The 20,913-nt window shown below is 40.1% G+C and overlaps 1 protein-coding gene across 1 annotated transcript in view; it reads left to right on the top strand.

The window, feature by feature from the left end:
* fras1 (Fraser extracellular matrix complex subunit 1) overlaps positions 1–20,913 on the top strand; it is a 310,089-nt gene that overhangs the window by 223,284 nt on the left and 65,892 nt on the right. The window contains exons 31-38 of the mRNA XM_026186630.2: positions 5,504–5,620; positions 7,411–7,525; positions 10,912–11,049; positions 12,212–12,244; positions 15,605–15,736; positions 15,851–15,979; positions 16,392–16,639; positions 18,312–18,463. Coding sequence (XP_026042415.2) covers positions 5,504–5,620; positions 7,411–7,525; positions 10,912–11,049; positions 12,212–12,244; positions 15,605–15,736; positions 15,851–15,979; positions 16,392–16,639; positions 18,312–18,463 — 1,064 coding nt within the window. The remainder of the gene's footprint in view (positions 1–5,503; positions 5,621–7,410; positions 7,526–10,911; positions 11,050–12,211; positions 12,245–15,604; positions 15,737–15,850; positions 15,980–16,391; positions 16,640–18,311; positions 18,464–20,913) is intronic.

Raw genomic sequence — 20,913 nt, 5'->3', positions numbered from 1 at the left:
ATTTACACGTTTATAACACATAAAATATGACTTTCATTATTTTCTGGATATTTATGTTGAACATGACAAAAGATTTTAGATGGTAAGGTCATATTATGTAAGCCATTATGTGGATAATAATGTGGTCATCTCAGGCATAAGACACACCCATCTGTCATTCAAACCTTCTGTTTGTGAAGGGTAGCCAATCAGAAGAAAGCTGGCTTAAAGGACTGTATAAAGCAGCTGAGTTGCTGCACCGAACCCAGTTTAAGTCAAATAGGGATTATTTTTGAACTGAACTGCGGGGGTTGAGATATTTTTGCCACTGACTTTGTGCTAATACCACAGCAAGGTATCAATATTTTCCAAAACCCGATAAAAGAACATGAATACGAACTGCGCCGTGAGATGAAACTTCAGGGGGATAAGAAACAAGAAATGGAGATGATGACAGGCACACATTTTGCCACATTTTCCTTGTAATATTTTTGCTTTTGTGGCCTTGTTCTCTGTTGTGTTTCTCTGTGTTTATCTCTTCTCTCCTTTGGAAACCAAAAGTCTCCAACCTTTCCGACATCTCTCCCTCCAGCTCGTCTTTCACCACTTACCGCCTCTGCTCTTCTCTTCTTTATTCTTGTAACCGTTTGAGACTGTGTGGTTTATAGGATGCTATAAAAATGTTCTTTGCTTTTTATTTGAGAAAGTACAGCCTGCTTATCATTCAGCATTTGTTTTATGCACCAAACACTCCACTACTGGTTTAGTGTCTGTTAATGCAGCCGGCATTTTGGCTGGATTTATGCCTCCTGGTTTGTTTCCCTCTTTCCTCGTTCCAGTTTTTTCACTGCAGATTTCTTCCCCCTCTTTTCAAACTTTCCGTGTGAAGCATAGGCACTTAAAATCCACCCATAGTGGCCTATCTCAATTAGCGTTAATGACACCAAATTACACTGAAATTGTTTTCAAATTCAAGACAATTGCACTAAAACCGATGGCGCATTCATCACACCACGGTTAGAGTGTTTTCACGCCAGCCTCGGCTTCACATCACCTCCATTAGAAAAACAAAAGAGGCAGCCAAAAGCTTGTAGCTACATCTAATCATCCCTCACACTCCGTCCAACCCCTCACATTTTGGCTTCATCCATCAGAGTAGATGCATTTCAATTTACACAGTGCTCAATTCAAATTAAATTCGAAAGTGTCTCATCATTTCTCCGGGAAGTGGTGAAGACGTGACATAGAGAAGCGAAACCCATCATCGGTGCGGTTTGTTAAAGGTAGCGATTAAACTTGACGGCTTGTCAGGGTGGTATTATTGTCCTCCTCTGGATTTTTATCAAAAGCATGCGATGCCTTCTTGGAATGGGTTGATTTGAAATTCACTTTGGTTCTGCAACTCTGGGCTCTGCAGCAGAACGGAGGGTGCTCAGCTGCATTCTGCACATAAATCATAAACCACGTTCAAACCAGACGGATCGGAATCTGTGCCCCTGCAACTTTTTCCTCTCATGCTTGACTTTTATGTTGTTGTTTGGAAGCTGAGGAGTATCTTAAGCGGTTTATCAGGTTTGTTAATGGGAAGATAACAGACAGCTATGTTACAATCACAGTAAGTAGACAGCTCCAAAAACAATTTAAAAGATTTATTGACAAGTTATTTATCTTTCTTTAAGCAGGAAAATATGACTGTTGAGATTAAAAGAAAAAAAGAAAAGTGTGCAGCAGTACAGTCAATAGTTGTTGCATGAACTAAATACATACACAGATACACACAGTTTGAGAAACCACCGAACTGCCTGCACTAAATGTCTACGCCCTGTCCTGTGGGTGCTGGACTGACAGAAGCCCATCTGGGCCCCGTGGGCTAAAGCCCTGCCACTAAACCCTCATCCTGAAGCCATACCCCGGATCTGGCTCCAGGTGAGGTCCCAGTAGCCCTGTCTCATGCACAGTACAGGATTATAAATCAGTTATAATCAGAGGCCATTTGAAGTCATGCAAATTTCAACGCATTTTTCCAAATTCAGCTCAAATTTAAGGACAAACATAAGGAACGAGTCTTGGGACTGAAGACAGTAACTTCACACTTGAATGATTGCTCAATTGTATGTTTAAATTCAATGCGGAGCCACTGAGTCACCATTTAATCATTCTCAGGGAAAGTTAAAAGTCATGTTCAATAAGGACAAATCCTTTGATTTTGACAAACAGTCACACGGGGTGCATTAGTTTTAATGTGAGGATGTGGAGAAATTGTGAAATGACTCATGCAGAGAGACTCATCCACATCCATCACCCGAAATACTCAATCTAAAGGACAAAGGTTAAAGCGCTTGTCATTATTGTATGCTGAGCAGAGAGGGGAAATTCATTTTTCTTTTACATCATCTTTTTCTTTTGTATAAAACTAAAAGATTTAAGACAATATGTGAATGAAACGCAAGGAAAGTACATGTTTTAAGAAAATGGTAATTATTAGAACTACGACAGATGTTGATTGATGAGAACCAGGTTGTAGAAAATCAATTTTAACTCTCAGCCTAAAGTTACAATAAAATGAAACAAATAAAGAGAAACTGTAACAGTAAATCTGCCAATTTCATCTGAAGCTACAAATGAGCCTGCAAGACATTCCTGATTTTATCAATGCCAATTGTCACTTTATTTCAAATATTTTGTCTTCCTGTGTGCTCTTGTGCCTTGTTTTCTTTTCTTTTCTTTCATGACCCCAAAATCCTGGAAAACACCCTGCTTACCTTACCGTTCTCTTTTAACTGACACGAATGGGTTTTTTTCTTCCTACAAAAAGTCCATATTAATTTTTGATGTGTATTCCCGTTGCATGGAGGTCCTAAATTTTATTTAAAGTGGTATTAAAAGGTCTTAAATTTAACGTGTAGCAGTCCTGCAGTATTCTGGCAGCGATAAAGCTGCTGAACCTTTCTTTGGAAGTCTCATGGATTGGATTTTAAACCTTATGAAGATTATAAAATAGGGTATGTCTTTTTATGTTGAAGCAAATCAACATGATCAATAATTTTCTGCAGCAGCACCAGCTTCAATAAATCCAGCTGACTCAACACTGCCTCTCATGACAACACATTACTTGTGATTGGTGCCGCTGACTCCAGGCTTCATGCTGCTCCTACATTACTTCTGACTGACAAAGCTGACTACAGGTTCTTGAACTTTCCTTCCTGCAAATGCCACTGATGTGACAGGAACAAGCTGCAGCGGAATAAGTAAGTGGGGACAGAAATTGGCTTTTAGAATGAACAGCCAAGGCTTCTGCCTCTGCATGTCTATCAGGGGACTAAACAATTTATGGCTACATACGTTAGAGGGCTCGAGTAAGACAACAGTGCATTCGCTTAAAAGTTTTCAAAAGTGTTGCGTCAGCAGACAGGAAGAGAGCTAAATTTCAAATCTGGTTTTGTTCCAGTGAAGAACACAGAGACGATTAGACTGATCCACTATCATCTTTCTCTATTTAGCAATTCAATTAGGCTAATCTTAAATTCTAATTGAAACGATCAGCTGCTTCATAAACACGCAGAAAGGTCAAAGGTTATAGACTGAACTGACTAACAAAGACACAGATACTTATACATAAAGTACTGTAATTAAATACCAAAGTAAGGGACAGATTTCAACACAGTGAGCTGTAATATAATTCAAATAATTCAAAAAGTATACCAACAGCGACTCGAGCATCAATCAAAGTGGCCAAGCCTCTAACTCCAGTTTTCATATCAAACCTTTAGTTTTGAAAGGATATTAGAGAGAGAGAGAGTCAGGGGGAGTGACGCACAGAAAATGCTCCAGGGAAGACTTGAGCATCAGGCCTTTGCAGGCTTTGAGCATGTGGGTTATCTGTTCTCAACCAGGTGAGCAGCGCCTACAACTGTTTCATTCCACTGTCAGTTTGAACATTTAATATGGGAGCCAGCCTTAAGTGGACATGAGAGGAAGTCCAGTACATGCAGTACCTGGCATGTTCATGGCATATATATATTGAGATATAGATATATTTATAAATAGATCTTACAAAGGTCCATTGGGTTTCCGGACCGGCAATCCATGGAATTACCAAAAATAGAGAGGGGATAGCTTAACGTGTGAAACAGGACAAGCCTGCCGTGTAATCCATTTATTTCAACAAAGTAATTGTATTCTGTTTAACGGTAACTGTAACGGAATACAGTTACTCATTTTTTGTATTTTACACACGTAACGCTGATGCGTAAATTCCGTTACTCCCCAACACTGAACATATATGACACTAAATAAAACCCAAGGATGCAAAATCACCAAAGCATAGATTAAAATGTTAACATATAACATATTAAACAAACATCAAATATCTCTTTAGAACTAAAATGCAAACGCAGAAACAAAATCACTGAAACACAGACAGTAATGCTGAACCACTTTTCATTTTGCTTAGCCGAAAAAAAATTATACAAAAGTCAAATAAGTGCAAATGTAATTACAAGTACACTTACTACACCACAGAGTAAATATCTCTGACATCACACATCCTAAACCAGATCTTTAGCCTGAAGTTCTAAAGTTTGTATTCATCAATGCAACAACATGATTGGCTCCTACGTTTCTTGGTTCAGCTGCTGATTGGCTCTCAGACGTGGAACGACCTCCATCTTCAGCATTTCAGGATTTTCCCTCAGATTTGGTTACAGGCTTCTTTGACTGTTTTATAAAGTCTGTGATATACGGGTGTTATTCCAAGTTATTATTTTACCCACTGAATATTTTCCTTGCAACACAAACAGTAACTGCACGTGAGGTGACATTTCCACAGTTTTTCAGTATGAGAGATGACAAATTATTTTTAATTTGTAAGTGATTACTTTAAGTTTTTACTTCACAGACACATCGGCCTGAAGCATACGTTGAGAAACAGAACAGCTGTCCACTGCTGCTCCTTAACAAAAACCCTCAGAGGCTCCATCTGCGTCCTTTTTTTTAAAAGTCTTGAAACACGTTTAGTGTGGATTTCAGAACATCGTTTAAGAGCAAACAGCAGTGGTGTGGCTTCAGAGTAATAACTGCTCCAATGCTGAAAGAAAAACGAAAACACGAGCTGAATTTTACTCAGATCGACGTCTCTTTTTTAATATTCTCACGGTGTAGGCAGTGATTTATGAAAAGAAGCACACTGAGTCTCTGTGGCTCGTTCCTGCAGTGCAGCCTGATGCCAGGCTCACTTTATGTTCCTGTTCAGTTATTAGACTGCAGCTTGTTTTCATCAAAGCGGTTGTGTCTTACTTCTGGTGGTTCTCAGGAGTATGTCATCAGCTGTGTCACTCAGAAATTAATTATAATATGCCTTTGCAGTGGAAAAACAAGACATTGTTTCAGCTGGTATGCTGCAGATTGAGACTTAAGGCTTTTCAAGCCTTACAGTGAGCAGAGGCAGACTAAGGATGCTGAGGTGGATGGAGTTTGTTGAAGATGCGGCTCATATAGGAGGCTGTGTACCTGTTTGTCTGTGCAGGTTTCCACAGAGGCAGAACCAGTCGTTCAGAGCGATGCTCAGACCTTCACCATAGGAGTCATGCCTCAGATCCCAGGATTCCCACAGCTGGCCCCCGACTGCGACCTACAGATCACGGTGAGAGGAAAACACGCAAAAAGACACCATGATGGAAGCCATGACATGCTGTATGAAAGTCTTAGAAAACAATGGCTTCAACAACAGATGATGTTGTTATTGTCAATTATACAGCTACTATAATGCACATTCTTTTTTTAATTTACTCTGTAGACCCATTTATTGTATTATATTCTGCTTTTTACATGAAAATGTCACATTTAGATTTTCACCTCTTAAGCCATTTTATTTTATTGTTCACTGTTTTGACTGCTGCAACAGTAAAATACATTTTTTCCTTATTTTGCACTAAACTACATGATTATTTGTGAAAACTCAGCAATAGTTTTGACTGTGAATAACCATCAGCTGATCTTTTTTGGTTTCTAGTCTGAAGTTTCTGTCAGCAGCACGTCCTCAGACATCGCCCTGACATCCTTTCTGTATGTTTTCCTGTTAAACAAACCCCCCAAAAATGTTGCTTTTGAGAAGATTAAGAAACTTATGAGAAGATGCTTAGCGACCAGAGAGACTGGTGACCTTTCACCCTGAAATCTGTTTCTCATTCCACTGAGCTGAGTGACCTTGACCATTTATACATAAATAAATGTGCAATCTGCTGTATATTGTTCATTGGATGTAGGTTCAGCTACAGAAAGGTTGACTGGGGAGATAATTCAGCAAAATCCATGTTTAAAACTCGACTGTGTAAAGTTCATTTATAAAGTCTCGTACTCGACACAGCGTTGATTAAAAAAGGAGACATTAGAGTGGCTGCAAGAATTAGCGACTCGGACGGCATATTAGAGCTTTTGAAGGTAATAAGAAAATGTAAGTGGTCTGGGGAGTGCTTGTAGTTTTTGGAGGGAAAAAACCTTCAGATTTTGAGATTAAAGTAATAAATTTGTGAGGGGAAAAATGACAGGAAATTTAAGAGAATAAAACTCATAAATATGTGAGGTTTTTTCTTGTACATTTGTAAGAGAAAACTTCAGAAATTTTAAAGAAAGGAGCTCATAAATTTACAAGAGAAAAGATCACAGTGAGGTTGAGAAAATGAGAAAAAAAATGATTTATGATAAATGGAATGAATTCACATATTTCAACTTCTGGAACCAATAAATCATACAAATCATTTCTAAACACCAACAGCGCTCTTTTCAACCACATTATTTCAGCCACAACATCAAATCACCAACTCGCTTTCATTGTGGCGAGTTGGTGTAAGTCCACGATGGAGTCGTCCTCCATCAGGGTGTGAGACGATAGAGACGAGCATGTGGGGAATATCTGTAAAGTGCAAATCCAAAAAAACGTAACATCAATATTTAAGATTGATTTTATTTATGAGGAGAGAAAAACACAAATTTATAAGAAGAAACTTACAAATTAGTCCAAGAATTCCCACTAACAGAGTGCAGTGTCACCAAAACGACTACACACATCCAGGTTGTCCTGTGAGTCACACAACAATTAGTTACAATTACAATTTGTTTTTTAAGTATTCCTCTGAATAATTTGGGGTTTTTTTTTAATTGTGAAGTGGCTTTGGTGACATTATCCTGTATTAGTGGGTTTGTTTTGACACATTTTTGAGTTTCACTGTGAAAAGGGAGCAGCCAAAAGTTTTTTTCTTGCATCTTACAACTTTTTTAGTTTTTTTCCTGGTGAAATGCTTTCGATCCTAAAGAGACTCCTTATGTTTGTGGTTGTTTTCTGGTGATTTCTGCCTAGAAATAGAGGATATAGAAGCTTACCTCGTTTCTCACCTTAATGTGTGTGTGTGTGTGTGTGTGTGTGTGTGTGTGTAGGCTCTGGAGGCTCAGGTGACAGAGATAACGCCTTCAGCGCTGTCCTTCGTCGACTCTGAGACTCCCAGCGAGAAGCTCGTCTACAGTATCACCAAACCTCTACCATCGGGACAAGGTCAGCCACACACGCACACACTCGTGCAGCTTTTCCCTCATAATGTGGAAAAGATTAACAGGATTAAAATCTAACTCCTGTCAGGGGGTAGGAGCCTTATAACTAGATACAGTGAGTAAGTTTCTGAGTTCATGTTTGATTTTCAGCTCAGAGCTGGAGAGGGAGAAGTTAAAGTGTCAAGAAGTTATACTGTTTCTCATTAATTATCACTTAAATAGTCACAAGTCGGGTGCTGTTAATCCACAATTTGGTGGGATGGAGCGGTGCAATGAGGCAAAGGTTTCTTCCTGTTTTTTTGGGGGGGTTGTTATAAAACTGGAAAACTCTTTGCATCCAGAACATCTGTGGGAAAATGCAAATAGAGATGAACTGCTCTGTGCCATATTCGACTGGAGATAGACACCTTACAGCCAAATTTTGGTCAGACACATAATCCACATGGTAGTGCTGTCATATCAAAATTAGACATGATTAGACCAAATTATGTGTCACAGAAAATGAGCCAATTTACAGAGGCTGCAAAAACATAACCAAACACACGTGAAATGCACAGAGAGACACAGAGTAAAAGGTTCCTTAGCAAAGCATACTGGGAAGCCTGGACTGTGTATGCACACAGAAGGCTGATTAGTGATAACCACAGCTGGGGAATGAGACACAGGCACAAACAATCAGGACACAAATGAAAACCCAAATCAACACAAGAGGAAACTAGCTGTCCGAATAAAACAGGAAGAGAGCTACGACCCCAACTGAAACAAAAAAGACACGGAAATATAAACGAACTAACTGAGGGGGAGAATGCAGAAATTGAAGAATTCACAACTACCCCAACACATGAAGCAGAACTTCATAATCCAGGCCCACTAAAGCTCAGAATACTAGAATAACAATGAATCAAAACACGAGCCTGCAAAACAGAAATGTGATGACCAAAACCACAAAAAATGAAATTTAGTATTGATGAGAATAAACCAAAAATGTAAAGCAGCTGTGAGAATGGACAGAAAACTACAGCAAATCATGAGAGGAAGCACCAAGGCTCAGAGTTTTTACCTGAGATCTGCAAATAGGTACAGAGACCAGGAGTTTTATACTTGTCTGGAAGTCTTACATTATCTAAAATGAGGGCTAAGTACAGTCACATCTTTTGGTATTAGAGGATAACAGAGCACTGCAGACAATCTTGTCTTGTTCTTTCTGAGTAAGCCATTACTTCTTGTTAATTTCTTGTTTGCAGAGGCATCAAATATTTGCTGAGGAGTTGAAATGTTGTCACATTTTATTATTGGTGCATAATGCATGAGGTTGTTACAGAGTTATTTGTACCTTGATAGAAGAAAACGTTACTTTCCTGCAGGTTGAGACCTCGTAGTGCTCAGTGGAAGTTACTCTGGGGAGACTATCAGGACATCACATCCTTGTTTGTTTATCACACGGTTAATTTGTCGTTTGATCAAAGAAGTAGGTTAAAATATACAACTGATCATGTTTTTTTAAGACTTATCACCCAAAATATTCCTTTAAAATGTTGACCTTTATTTCATGTTGTGTTTAATAACGAGGAACGGGGGAAAATAGGAACAAAGTACATGCACATCATGTTACGACACGCTTCTCTTGTAATGTGTCCAAATTAGTCTCCAAGAAAGTCATTTTCCCTAGAGTGGTTTTAGCTTTGGATAGTGGCATCCTTCCAATCCCATTTTCTGCCAATTATCCGGATCAGTTTGCAGGGATAGCAGTCAAAGCAGAGATGCCCGCACCTCCCTCTCACCAGGCACCTCCTCTAGCTGCTCGGGGGGATATCCAGCCAGCTGAGAGATGCAATCTCTCCGTTGCCTGAAGCACCTCATCCAAGAGGCTGGACCACCTGAACCACCTCAGCTGGCTGTTTTCGATGTGGAGCAGCAGCTCTGATCTCTACCAGCAGTCTTGGTTTTGTTCCCAGCTCGCAACAGTAGGCGAGCGTTGCAGTGTACATGGACCAGTACATCAACACAGACTCGCACTGCAGCCATATCATTTATATCACACCTGGATCTGTGGTCATATGACCTGATGTGGTTTAAGTGGCCTCATTTCAGTTTCACCAAGTGAACCAACTGTGTAAAGGCTTATTGAATGTGTTACCCACCAACCTCAGTGTTTAACTCACTATTTTAAAGGCTAATCCAGATATAATTTAGTGTGTTACAGCACAAGTGTTGTATACTTTAGAATGAACAGCAGTGTATTAGATCATAATTTATGTGTAAAGAGCCTTATGAGGCCATTCTAATAAAGAGCATATAAAGTGCACCTTGTTACATTTTATTAGTGTATAATAAAATAAAGTGAGACTACAAAGTTTAGGAAGGGGGATCATGTTCTGCAGAGCACTTAGCTGTAATGACTGGCTCAAGAGTTTGGCTTTTCCCAGCTTGGAGTCGCAGAAACTACCAACCTTCTGCTTCCAAGTCTGCTTCAGTAGCGTCGCCGCCCTCCAAAATAATTTCATTATCGTCTTTCCGTGTATAAGGATGAGCATTGCTTTCATTTTTGCAGAATTTAATGTGCCGTTCAGACATTCATTTCATCGCTGGACCATCTGTCAGAGTGCTGCATCATTTTCAGCTCTCTGTCTAATGAAAGAGAAAAGCGATTTACAATGGGTCATATTCATCAGCTAATGGACTGATAAATTTGTGTGTAGACTTTTTGAACGGCGCCAAACAGAAGGAGGAGGAAAACTTCTGTTTTTGTGGGAATGTTTTTCAGGATTTTTAGTTTTTTTTTTAAAACCCTGAAAGTTTTAGTTCTTTTTAGTTAAATGACAATATATTGGTCAAAATAAGTTTGAAGTTTCCGGTTTTCTGTAAGAATAAAGTTGGAAGTTAAAGGATTTCACCAAACATTTTCAGAGGGAAGAGCTGTTTGGGAGAAATTAGCATCCTTATTGTTTTAATTAAAGCATGGCATGCAGCTTTCCTTTACTACAAGGTAGCTAACAGCCTTCTAACAAAGTCTTGTTTAAATGTTGCCTCAGACTCCAATGTGCAAAAACCTCCTGGGTACCTCGTATCTGAGGTATTTGGGGCATGTCCGGCTGGGAGGAGACCCCGGGGCGGGAACACAGGCTTGGGAACATCTCAGTGTCCTCTGAGAGGCGCTGGCAGAGATGAACTGGCGAGAGGGACGTCACAGCATCTTTGCTCAGCCCCTGTGACCTCACATCCTGCATTTCTTTATTTCCGATATTAACGTTTTGTTTTTCTGCTTGGCCTTTAACATCTTACTTCCAGCCTTATTCTCAGCATCTTTAGTGACCCGGTCAGCTCTCTGTTCTGTTTCACTTGCTACACGCTCAAACAAAATCTCATCATGTGCTGATTTTTTGTTTCCAGGGACCATCGAGCATCGGGACAGGCCATACACACACGTGCAACATTTCACTCAGGCTGATGTGAATAACGGCAAGATCATCTACAGACCACCACAGGCTCCATCACACCTCCAGGAGCTCTACCAGTACTCCTTCACCGGTAAGATGTTACTCACACTTCACCTCCAGCTCCTTTATGCACCAGATCAGCCAGATGTACTTAGTTCAGAGACCTGTCACTGAATTACACTGTTTTACCTCTTTGATTGTTGTCCTTGTTTTTGTTTAAACCAGCGGTCCCCAAACTAAAACAAAGGGTTTGAATAGTCTTATCCACTGACAGACACCATTTGCACCACGGTTCAATAATCATTTGCCATTAGCAGCATCCACACGTCGTATCAGGCCGACTGCAGAGCCTGAGGGTCACACAGGTGCTATCAGTAAACAGTCAGTGTCAAGTCTGAGTGTTTTTGACTTGTTTTAAAAAACAACTCTGTCCTTTTCACCTGGATGCTTCTGATAAAAGGGTCACTCTGGGCTAAAATCATGCCTTTAAAACCCCTCATGACAGTCCACTTTCTGGTCATTAATTTGAGATTTTAATCTCTAATTATATTACACCTTTTTACACCAAATTGTGACTTTACCCCACTCAGAGTGGACCTCGTCTACACTAGCTAACTGTTAGATGTAAAAACAGATATCCTAACAGCTTTTAAAGCCTTACATGGCTTTAATAGTTTGTCTAATTACATCTGAGCTTCTGAAAATGGGAGACTGTGTGTAAAAATTGTTAAACTCCTCAAACTTCAATCACATATTGATTGCTTGTCCCAACAAATGGTCCTAACTGAACGTTTATATTACAGTATTACATGTTAATCATTATTAAAGTTTGAGTCTTTAGTGTTTCTGTCTTTTATTGCCACTCATGATCACCTTTTTTCTTGCAAAGCTTTTTAATAATAAAATTAGCCTTGCATGGTTAGTAATTGAAGAGGTGGATGGGTTGGACAAGGAAGAGCAGAGTTTTAGCATTTCGAAAACTATCAGAGGACGCTAAGACGTTTCCAGAAGCACAGACCTCCGTTTAAAAAGATCTTCCATAATCCGAGATCAAAGCATACTTTTATTTTCTTAATCTGGGTTTATGGAGCTCCAGTGGAAGCTTTGCATCAGTAAATCATCCTCATTGCCTCTGAGTTTATACAGTATGGGCTTTTCTCTTTAGTGAAACACCGTCACCTCTGCATGAATCCTCTGTTTTTTACTTTTATCGCTTCCTGGCTGTAACTCCTTTCTGTTTTTAACCCCAACAGGCCTGCCGGAGTCGCTGAGCGTTTATTTCACAGGTAAATACTTCATCTCGCTGAATTTAAAAAGTAAGAGGAGGAAGAAGACAAAAGAGAGGCAGTTTGTCTCCTCCTCACCCAGTCCTCTCCTTTCTCATCTTTTTCATTGTAAATCTCTCAATCCTCACCTCCTCCTCCACACTCCATTTTCTCCTCCCGTCTTCTCCCCTCTGCTATCAATTCCTTCTTTTTTATCTTCCCTTCTTCACCTCCTTCAACTTTTCTCCACCTATCCTTCTTCTCTCTCCCCCTGTGTCTCCTTTTATTCGTTTCTCTCTCATTTCCACTTTTATTTCAGTTCCTTTCTTAATTATATCGCTTTCCCTTTTCAGTCCTAAAGTTCTCCTTTTCCCTCTTTTCCACCGTACATTTTAGATTCTTCTCTCTGAATTTCACCTCTCTGTTTTGCTCCTCTCCTACTCCTGTTTCCTGTTTCCCCTCTCCTGGTTTTTGTCTTCCCCATAAATGTTCCTCCCCTTGGATTTTTCCTCACCTCTTATGTTTTTCCTGTTCTATTCATCTTTCTCTCAGCTTTTAAGTTCATCACCTCTCTAATCTCTCCTCTTTTCACACCCAGTGCTTCTCTCCATCCTCTTCTCCTCTTTCGCTCCTTTGCCATTAGTACACTGATCCACTTCAACTGAAGTCGTCAGATCCTTTATGATTCTCTGTTTTCGAACTTTGACCTTGAACCTTAAGATAAAAACAAGGCTTACTGAACATTTGGAAGCGTGCCATCACTCTCTAACTCCACCCCAACAGCAGTCTGTGTTTACAGGTGTCACCAAAGTGTTTTTCACTTTAGTGTCGGTCCTCGGGAGCACACAGTGCTTTCAGCCTCTGCTCCAGTTCAGTCTTAAGTGACTTCTATAGGTCCCTAAAAGAGAAAAAATGACCTTTACCCAAAGCTCAGCTGCAGTTATCAGGACACTGTTGCTGATCTGCAGCGCAGAAGATAAATTACATTTACCTGAACAGCTGCTGTACGCGCTCAGATATTGTTTTTATATTTAATTTGAGCATTTAAATTTTTTTATCAGGTTCATACCTCTTGTCTTCTTCATTATGTAATCAGCAGACTAGCCAGTTAACTGATTAGTTACAAGCACACCTTTCATTAGTAATCAGCTTTTGTTAATTACATGCATTTGCTGCTTTCCTCTTTAAATATTTTTTAATACAAAAACACGGTGGCAGTTTTCTGGCTTTAATCCGTTCCAAATTATTCATCAGCTCTCAAACTGAGACATTAAGTCGAACTTTCACTCACTGCGCTGTTTCTGTTCTGGTGTTTAACTTTAATGACAGGAGACCTGGAGGCTGAGAAAGAAAGCAGCAATACCTAAAACAAGTGCAAAAACAGGCACCGGTCATACATGTGAACGGTAGCGAGCCAAACAGATCTGCAAGGAGTAAACAAAGGAAAATTCCTGGGAAAAATCCAGGAAAGGTCGTACACGAGAAGCTCAAGTGTGACCTCAGAGGAATATAACTAAAAACAGGAGTGCTGGAAGACTTGGCTAAACAAGAAGGAAAGATGATGCATCAGCGAGCACAGAGATGCTGCAAATATATAGAATAAATAAATAAGAGTCATAAAGGAAGTAAAGACAACAGTGTGATCAGACTAAGACTTCCAAAATAAAACAGGAAATTGCTTAACAGACACACAACACTGAAGTCCACTTGTGAGTTTAGACTAATTTACAGTGAATTACAGCACAGCTAACAGCTAAGCAACTAAACAGCCCTCCAAAAAGCAATAACACCAGTTTTATTGTATTGAATCTGACAGACAAATGATTGTAATAAGTCTGTATTGCAGTTTAACTCAGTTCAAACAAAGGTCACTCTACTTACACTGTAAGTGCAAACAAACTCTTACTATGATAAACTATAAATATTGCAGCTCTCAGTCAGCTGAGCTGTGTGAATAAGTTTTCATCAAGTGTCACGATTTTATGGTGTTTCAGAGAAATCACCCTCTCAGTTATTCCAATTACTCTAAGTGATCAAAGTTTATTCATCATTAAAATTAATAACTGTACATAAAACACTTCATAAACAGTCATTATTGGATTAATCTGAATCAGATTGATGACTTCATTCATGTTTATCAGTTTAACCGTGTACTTTGTGTCTGTGCTCATTTATTTTTTCTTCATTCATTGATGCAACCATGAACTATAATAATAAATGATTTAAAATGATAATGTTGGTTCAGCTTTTAAATGCAGACAACAAAAACAGCTCCTTATAGCACAGAGTGTGCCTCGTATCAGGGTAAGCACTGATGGTTAGTGCTCACCCTGTTCAACCACGATCCATCATTACTGCAGCAAAGACAAAAGCGCGACTTCATTCTAAGAATTTCTACCTGTGGTTAAAAGTTACAGCAAATAAATGTTGTTTTAAAGGTTTTGTAGTTTTATTTGTATCTTCATTGAAATGCCTCCATAGCCCTGTACAAACCTGTGCTTCTAAATGAATTGGTTCTTACTGTGGGTAGAGAAAATTGTCCCCTTGTATCTTGATAATAATGTATGCTTCAGCATAATTCAGCACTATTGTGGGACTGTCGTTTCAATTGCGGCCCTTCACTTACTTTCACGACAGCACTCATCTAAAGCCTAAACGTTTCAGTCTGAAGGAAGAAAATTTGAGTTTAAAATGATCAGAAATGTGTGGAAGAGAGAAAATTTCTCTGTTGCCACTCAAGTTTTACCCTTGCTGACACAAACCCGAAGGGTATTTGTGTCTCCAGCTGGAATCAAACCAGCAACCTTTTACTTGCCAATTAAATGTGTTAAGAGCTACACCATCAGAGTCACACAGTGGTGAAAACTCTCGGGAATTTTGTCTTTTTAATTCAGATTATTGAAGATTGTTATAAGGTAAAACAAAAGAGCAGCAAAATAATAAAATCATAATATATTTTTATATAAAGCTGTTTTTTCCCCCTCTCATTTATGTCCAGGTGACAAAATTGACAGTTGTCTTGTTGCTGTTTCAATTTTAAATCATGTGTTAATGCAAAGCGACAAGTGGCCCCATTAAGTAGAGTTTACACTCTAACACCTTTTTTGGCTTGATTCTGTTTTTTTAAAATTAATTAATAACTTCAGCCTCTATGATGTGCTTTATTTTTATAATCTTGACTTTTAGGTTGTTAAATTTCCTTAAAAAGATTTCTTTGTGAAGTAAAAGAAGCTGGGAAGCTCATTAGCGGTGATGTGTTAGAGGTGTGCGTTTGTTTTTGGACTAATTTGTGTCTGTGTGTTTCCTCTGTGTCATGTATGATCTGTGTGGTTGCTTTAATGATATTCTTCTTCTCCTCCTTCTTGCATGCGTGTGCTTCAGTGTCAGATGGCGAGCACAACACGCCTGAGCTGGACTTTGCCGTCCTGCTGCTGACAAACCACCAGCAGCCGCCGGTGTTTCAGGTTCTGGACCCTCTGCTGGAGGTCAGCCTCAGAGGACAAGCTGCCATCGGTAAGATTATATAAACGCAAAAACAGGCTCGTACAAAAACTATTTAAGAAGAGAACTTGTTGAGGGCCGGCTGTTCATGCTTCTAACTCTTCTCCATTTCTGTGGCGCATGCAGGCGGTCAGCAGCTGGCCGTGAGCGACGTTGACACGGCTCCAGATGAGCTGGAGTTCGAGGTGGTAGAAGCTCCCGTCCATGGAGAGCTGATAAAGACTGACGGCAACACAAAGATTCGCATGACTAATGGTAAAGTACAACACACTGACACTGCTGGGACCAGAGGAACAGGATGGACATTTATTTGTCTGATTTTAGTTTTAGTTTAAATTATCACATCATTTGATGTTCAGCTAATAGATTTTAACACTGCATAGTCACATGAGGCTGGCTCGTAGGGCTCGTGTCATTTTTACTTTAGTCTCAGCTTGAGTTGAACTGCACACCAGCTTTAAAGTTAATGTGAAACAGAAGCTTGGCCGCCCGCTTAAGAAGAAAGAATATTTTTATGGCCTCAAAAATTTAGTTATTGTCAGTTTTTTTTGTCCTCACCTCTTCTTTTTCCCTGCTTGTATAACCGCGTCTCTGGTGGAAAGCAGGCGGACTAAAATCAACACATGAAACTACAGTTGTAACATCCACATTTCCTCCGTCTTTTCAGGTGACACCTTCACTTTCAGCGACGTCACCCGCAATGTCCTGCTCTACCACCACTCCGGGCTCTCCACCCAAGATGATGCCATCACCTTCTCAGTTAGCGACGGTATCTCCATGGCTGCCACAGTAGTGCAGGTGGTGGTTCTAGGCGCTGGAGGCAGCGGGCCACAGCAGGACCCCATCGCCACGCTCTCGCTGGAAGTGGGCGAGAAAAGCAGCACTGTCATCAGACGCTCACACCTGGCTTACACGGTGAGTTAGGAGAGCTGCGTGCCAGTGAGAGTGTTTAGTGTTTGAATTACGCTGAGCTTTGGTTTATGTATTACGCAAGTGTCATGGGGTCTTGTGTGGAAAAGAGAGGTTGTGCAGGCAGGTTCAGAAAGATATAATATTAAAAAGAAAGACATGGTGTACAGAAGAAGAAGAAGAAAAAGGAGAAGAATACATATGGTGATGCAGGAAAGTGGAAAAGAAGCGAAACACGAAGCATGACTAAAAAAGGATTTTAAAAAATCCAAGCAGCAGGGAACACACCAAACATGCATGAAAATCCACAGTAGGATCTGATAATGGGCTGTCCCCGGGCTGTGTCGCGTCCTGGTTTGGGCTCGGCAGTCGGAGCTGATTGCACGCACTCGAAACTATGCTCGCAGTTCTGTGAGACATGAGCCAGCAAATGCATATTGCACGAGCTATGGTTCGAATAGATGATTTTAGGGCCTTTCCGGGCCTGTTTGCTGCTTCTGTGGCCTGGTGCTATCTTTCAAAGTCCAGCTGTCCATCCCTATATCAGCCCTAGAATAGACAGGCATATGCACTCAATGATGGAGAGACATATTCAGCTTATTTTCAGCTCCATATTTTTATTTTTGGACTCCATTGGAGAAACTTTGCATCGTTCACAGTTTAAAATCATCTTCATTTATCTTGCTAGTACATGCCTGTGCTACAGTATGGTTTGATGTGGTTGCATAGAGAAAAATAAAAAATATAGGTGAGTGTTGTTGTATATATAAATAAAGAATACACTTATGTGTTTTTCTTAGTTTAAAAACAATCAGCCAATTTGTGTGTCTCTCTTGCAAGGCTGAGGTTTTGCTGTACTATACAAATGTCACTTTAGTTCATTGCTAAGTGGTTGCCAGGCAACATGAAGGCCTTATATCATTTATCTCATAACATCCCAGTTTTGTGGAAATAAATGAGATGATATTGTTGTGAAATTAAAATATGAAGCCTTTATAAAGCTACATGCTGATGGACAACCCGATGATTTTATAATGTGTGATATAGATATGAATCTTCAGGGGCCTGAGATGTACCTGACTGTTAGTCGATCCACTGACTGATACAAGCTGTAAACTCCGTCTTCCTTTAAAGCTACAAGTCAGCTTTGATGTGACTGGGTGACCCTTATTTAATAAACAGAGCCAAGTTCTTGTTGACGCCTACAGTATAGGTAAGGTTAGTTTTCTTTAGCAGGCTACCAAAAAATTACCAATCCCAAAACCAAACCTGGATATATTAGAGAGAACCCATGTCTGTATGGGTTCTCTCCAGGTACTCCAACTTCCTCGTCCAATGACATGCATGGGGTTAGATCACAGCAGGTAGTGATTCTAAATTACCAGCATGTGTGAATAGTTGTCTATCTTTATGTGATAGCCCTGTAAAAGATTGGTGAAGGGAACGCTCCAACCTCCCAGGTACCCTGAATTGGATAAGCAGAGGATGGATGCGCAACACCATCCAAGGGCCGGGGGTGACCGGAGGAAGATAGGCAATGTTTTATACATTGTATCCTATGTGTGTGACATGAGGGAAATTTTACAGCACAGAATAATTTTGTGAATGAAGAGTTGTAGGTGAGACTTGCTGTTTTCATTTTAAGTACAGTATCACTAAAGTCTGTTTGGTCCCTCAGGATGACTCATCTCCAGATGACCAGATTCGACTCCAGCTGGTGTCGGTGCCAATGTACGGCATCCTGACCAGGAGCCAGTCCCAGCAGGAGCACCAGGAGCTGAGGGAGTACTCCTCCTTCACAATGGAGGACATCAATAAGCACAGGATCAGGTATGGGTAGCAACAGCTACTCGGTGGGACTAGTTAAGACGTTTAAAATCCTCCAGACAACGAGGACAGCATTTAGTAAATGTTGCAATGGTGTGTTTTTATGTGACCTGTGAAGCACTTTACCCCACCTCAAAGACACGGGTGTTTAATTACGGCTTTTTGTGAAGGTTTAAATGTTTCTTCAGAGACTTACAAAACTGTAATATCAGTATAACATCTGCACTTGAACTAAAAATGACTTTCAAAAACCCTCGGTTGTCCCCAGAAGCAGTCAGTGAAAATGCGATAAAGATTCACAAAGCTCGATGGGAGTCTACAAAAAATGTTAATATTTTTATTAACGGCTGCCTCACGGCGACAGCGTTTGAGTAACTAGGAGTAGTTATATGTAAAAGCTGAGGTCTTATCACCTTCACCTGCAGGCCTGCTCTGGTTTCATCTATTTTTATTGGGTTGAGTCAGTTTTTTTTTTAAATGTGGCACATTGAAAACAACATGGAGTGAGGTAATATCTGTTCATCTAGTATACACAAGCACACATGATAAACATAAATGAAATTAAAGAAAAACATATTTTAAAAAAAGAAAGCAAAAATGACAACAATAAAAATAATGAATAGATGCTTAGACTGGTTTTCAATAGCAGGCAGGATTCACATTCTCGAACAAGCAGTGGCTCAGAGCACCGTGCAGCTCTGAGCCACTTGGGTTCGGACTTACTTAGATGTTGAGGTGTTATGGGTTCAACCAGAAGGCAAGCATGGGGCAGACACAGGACATGCTGGGGAGAAAAAGTCTTTCTGCCAGTTGGGAACATTTTGGTGTCGCCCTGGAAGTGCTGGAGGTGGTGGCATTGGACAGTGAGGCATCTGCATCACTCGTTGGACTGCTAAGCTGGATAAGCAGTAGAAAATTGACGGGTTGGGGGTAGAAAAAATTTAAAGAAATAAAGAAAAAGCTTATACCCTTTTGGTTTTTAGGTGAGAGGAGGAGGTTTTTTAAGCCTCTAATAAAGAGGCAGCTGTAAAGGAATAGCCTGGTGTCGAGGCCACTCTGTGCAATAAAACACCGTCTCGGGTTCTTCAGTCTGCAGTCGTACTCACGATCAATTTCTCTGATTGCAGCTCGAGTCAGCGGGAATCACTTTCCCTGTCAGCTTCAAGCTGCAGAAGACGCTGTAACAGCTTGCAGATCCATTTTGCTTTCCTTTAATCCTAATGTTTCTTCTCATGAAATGAGAGCTCCACAGACATTAACCAAAACCCGGTAAGAAAACAAACGTATTAACTGGAAGTTATTCAATAGTCTTTCTCCCGTTGCGTTCAATGAATCAGCCTGTTGGCATTAGCAAAGCCAATTAACTTAGCTCTGATTGTACCTGCAAGTGGTAGTAAGGCCCCTATGAGAGGCACTAAAATGAAGCATAAATATTCACGTACTAGCTATTTCATTTCCATAACGCAGCCCCTGATTAGCTGCGGCACGGGCCGATCTCTGGGGGCGAACGTCAAACCGGCTGTATTAGTTTTGTCTCTTTGGTGCTGGCTCTTACAAACAAGAGCTGGGAATTGTTTTAAAAGAATTGAATGGGATTAGAGGAGATTACACTGGCATGGCTTTCAGTTTTATTAGTGCTCTGCAGAGATTAGCAGCTGTATCACTGTGAGAGGGCTAAAGCGAATCTGTGCCAAGTCCTCTATCAATCCACGACTTAACACATAAACAGATAATTATGTACCCATTAAAAGAGAATTATTGTATCAGACAAAATCATTATTAAACACACACTTTAAAGATTAAGAAACCTTTTTCAAGAATTTTTGTAAATGTCAGAGATTTTGATTTAAAGTCTAGCAGCATTTGAGTGATTCTCTGAGGGAGGCTTTTCTTCTCGACTTCCTTTGATTATCATGGGAATGGAAAAATAAGACTTTTGTTTCTTTGTTTGGCTTCAGGTCTTTTTTTCCCTTGTATTAGCTCAACTGTTCATCATATATATATATATATATATATATATATATATATATATATATATATATATATACATACACATACACACACACACATACACACACACACACACACACACACACACACACACACACACACACACACACACACACACACACATCGGGAACAACAACATCGGAGATCTCTGTCCAGAAGAGCGCAGTCCTGGGAACAGCTAAGATACTGCGCAGGACCCTCAAGCTCCCAGGCCTCTGGTAGAGGACCCGAGCTTGAAGGATAAACCGCCCGCAGGGGCGTGCTGGGTGTTTTTTTATATATATATATATATATACATATATATATATGTGTGTGTGTGTGTATATATATGTATATGTATTTAAAAAAAAGATTTATGGTCTAATCTTTATTCCTGTCCTCATCTATGAGGTGGAGCTGTGTATTGTGACCAAATGGCTGCAGTTTCAGATACAGGTGGTGGA

The sequence above is a fragment of the Astatotilapia calliptera genome, chromosome 12 (assembly GCF_964374335.1).
Source record: "Astatotilapia calliptera chromosome 12, fAstCal68.1, whole genome shotgun sequence".
NCBI classification, from domain to species: domain Eukaryota; kingdom Metazoa; phylum Chordata; class Actinopteri; order Cichliformes; family Cichlidae; genus Astatotilapia; species Astatotilapia calliptera.
Note: the sequence above shows the minus strand (reverse complement) of the source record. Positions and strands in the feature narration are given on the sequence as shown.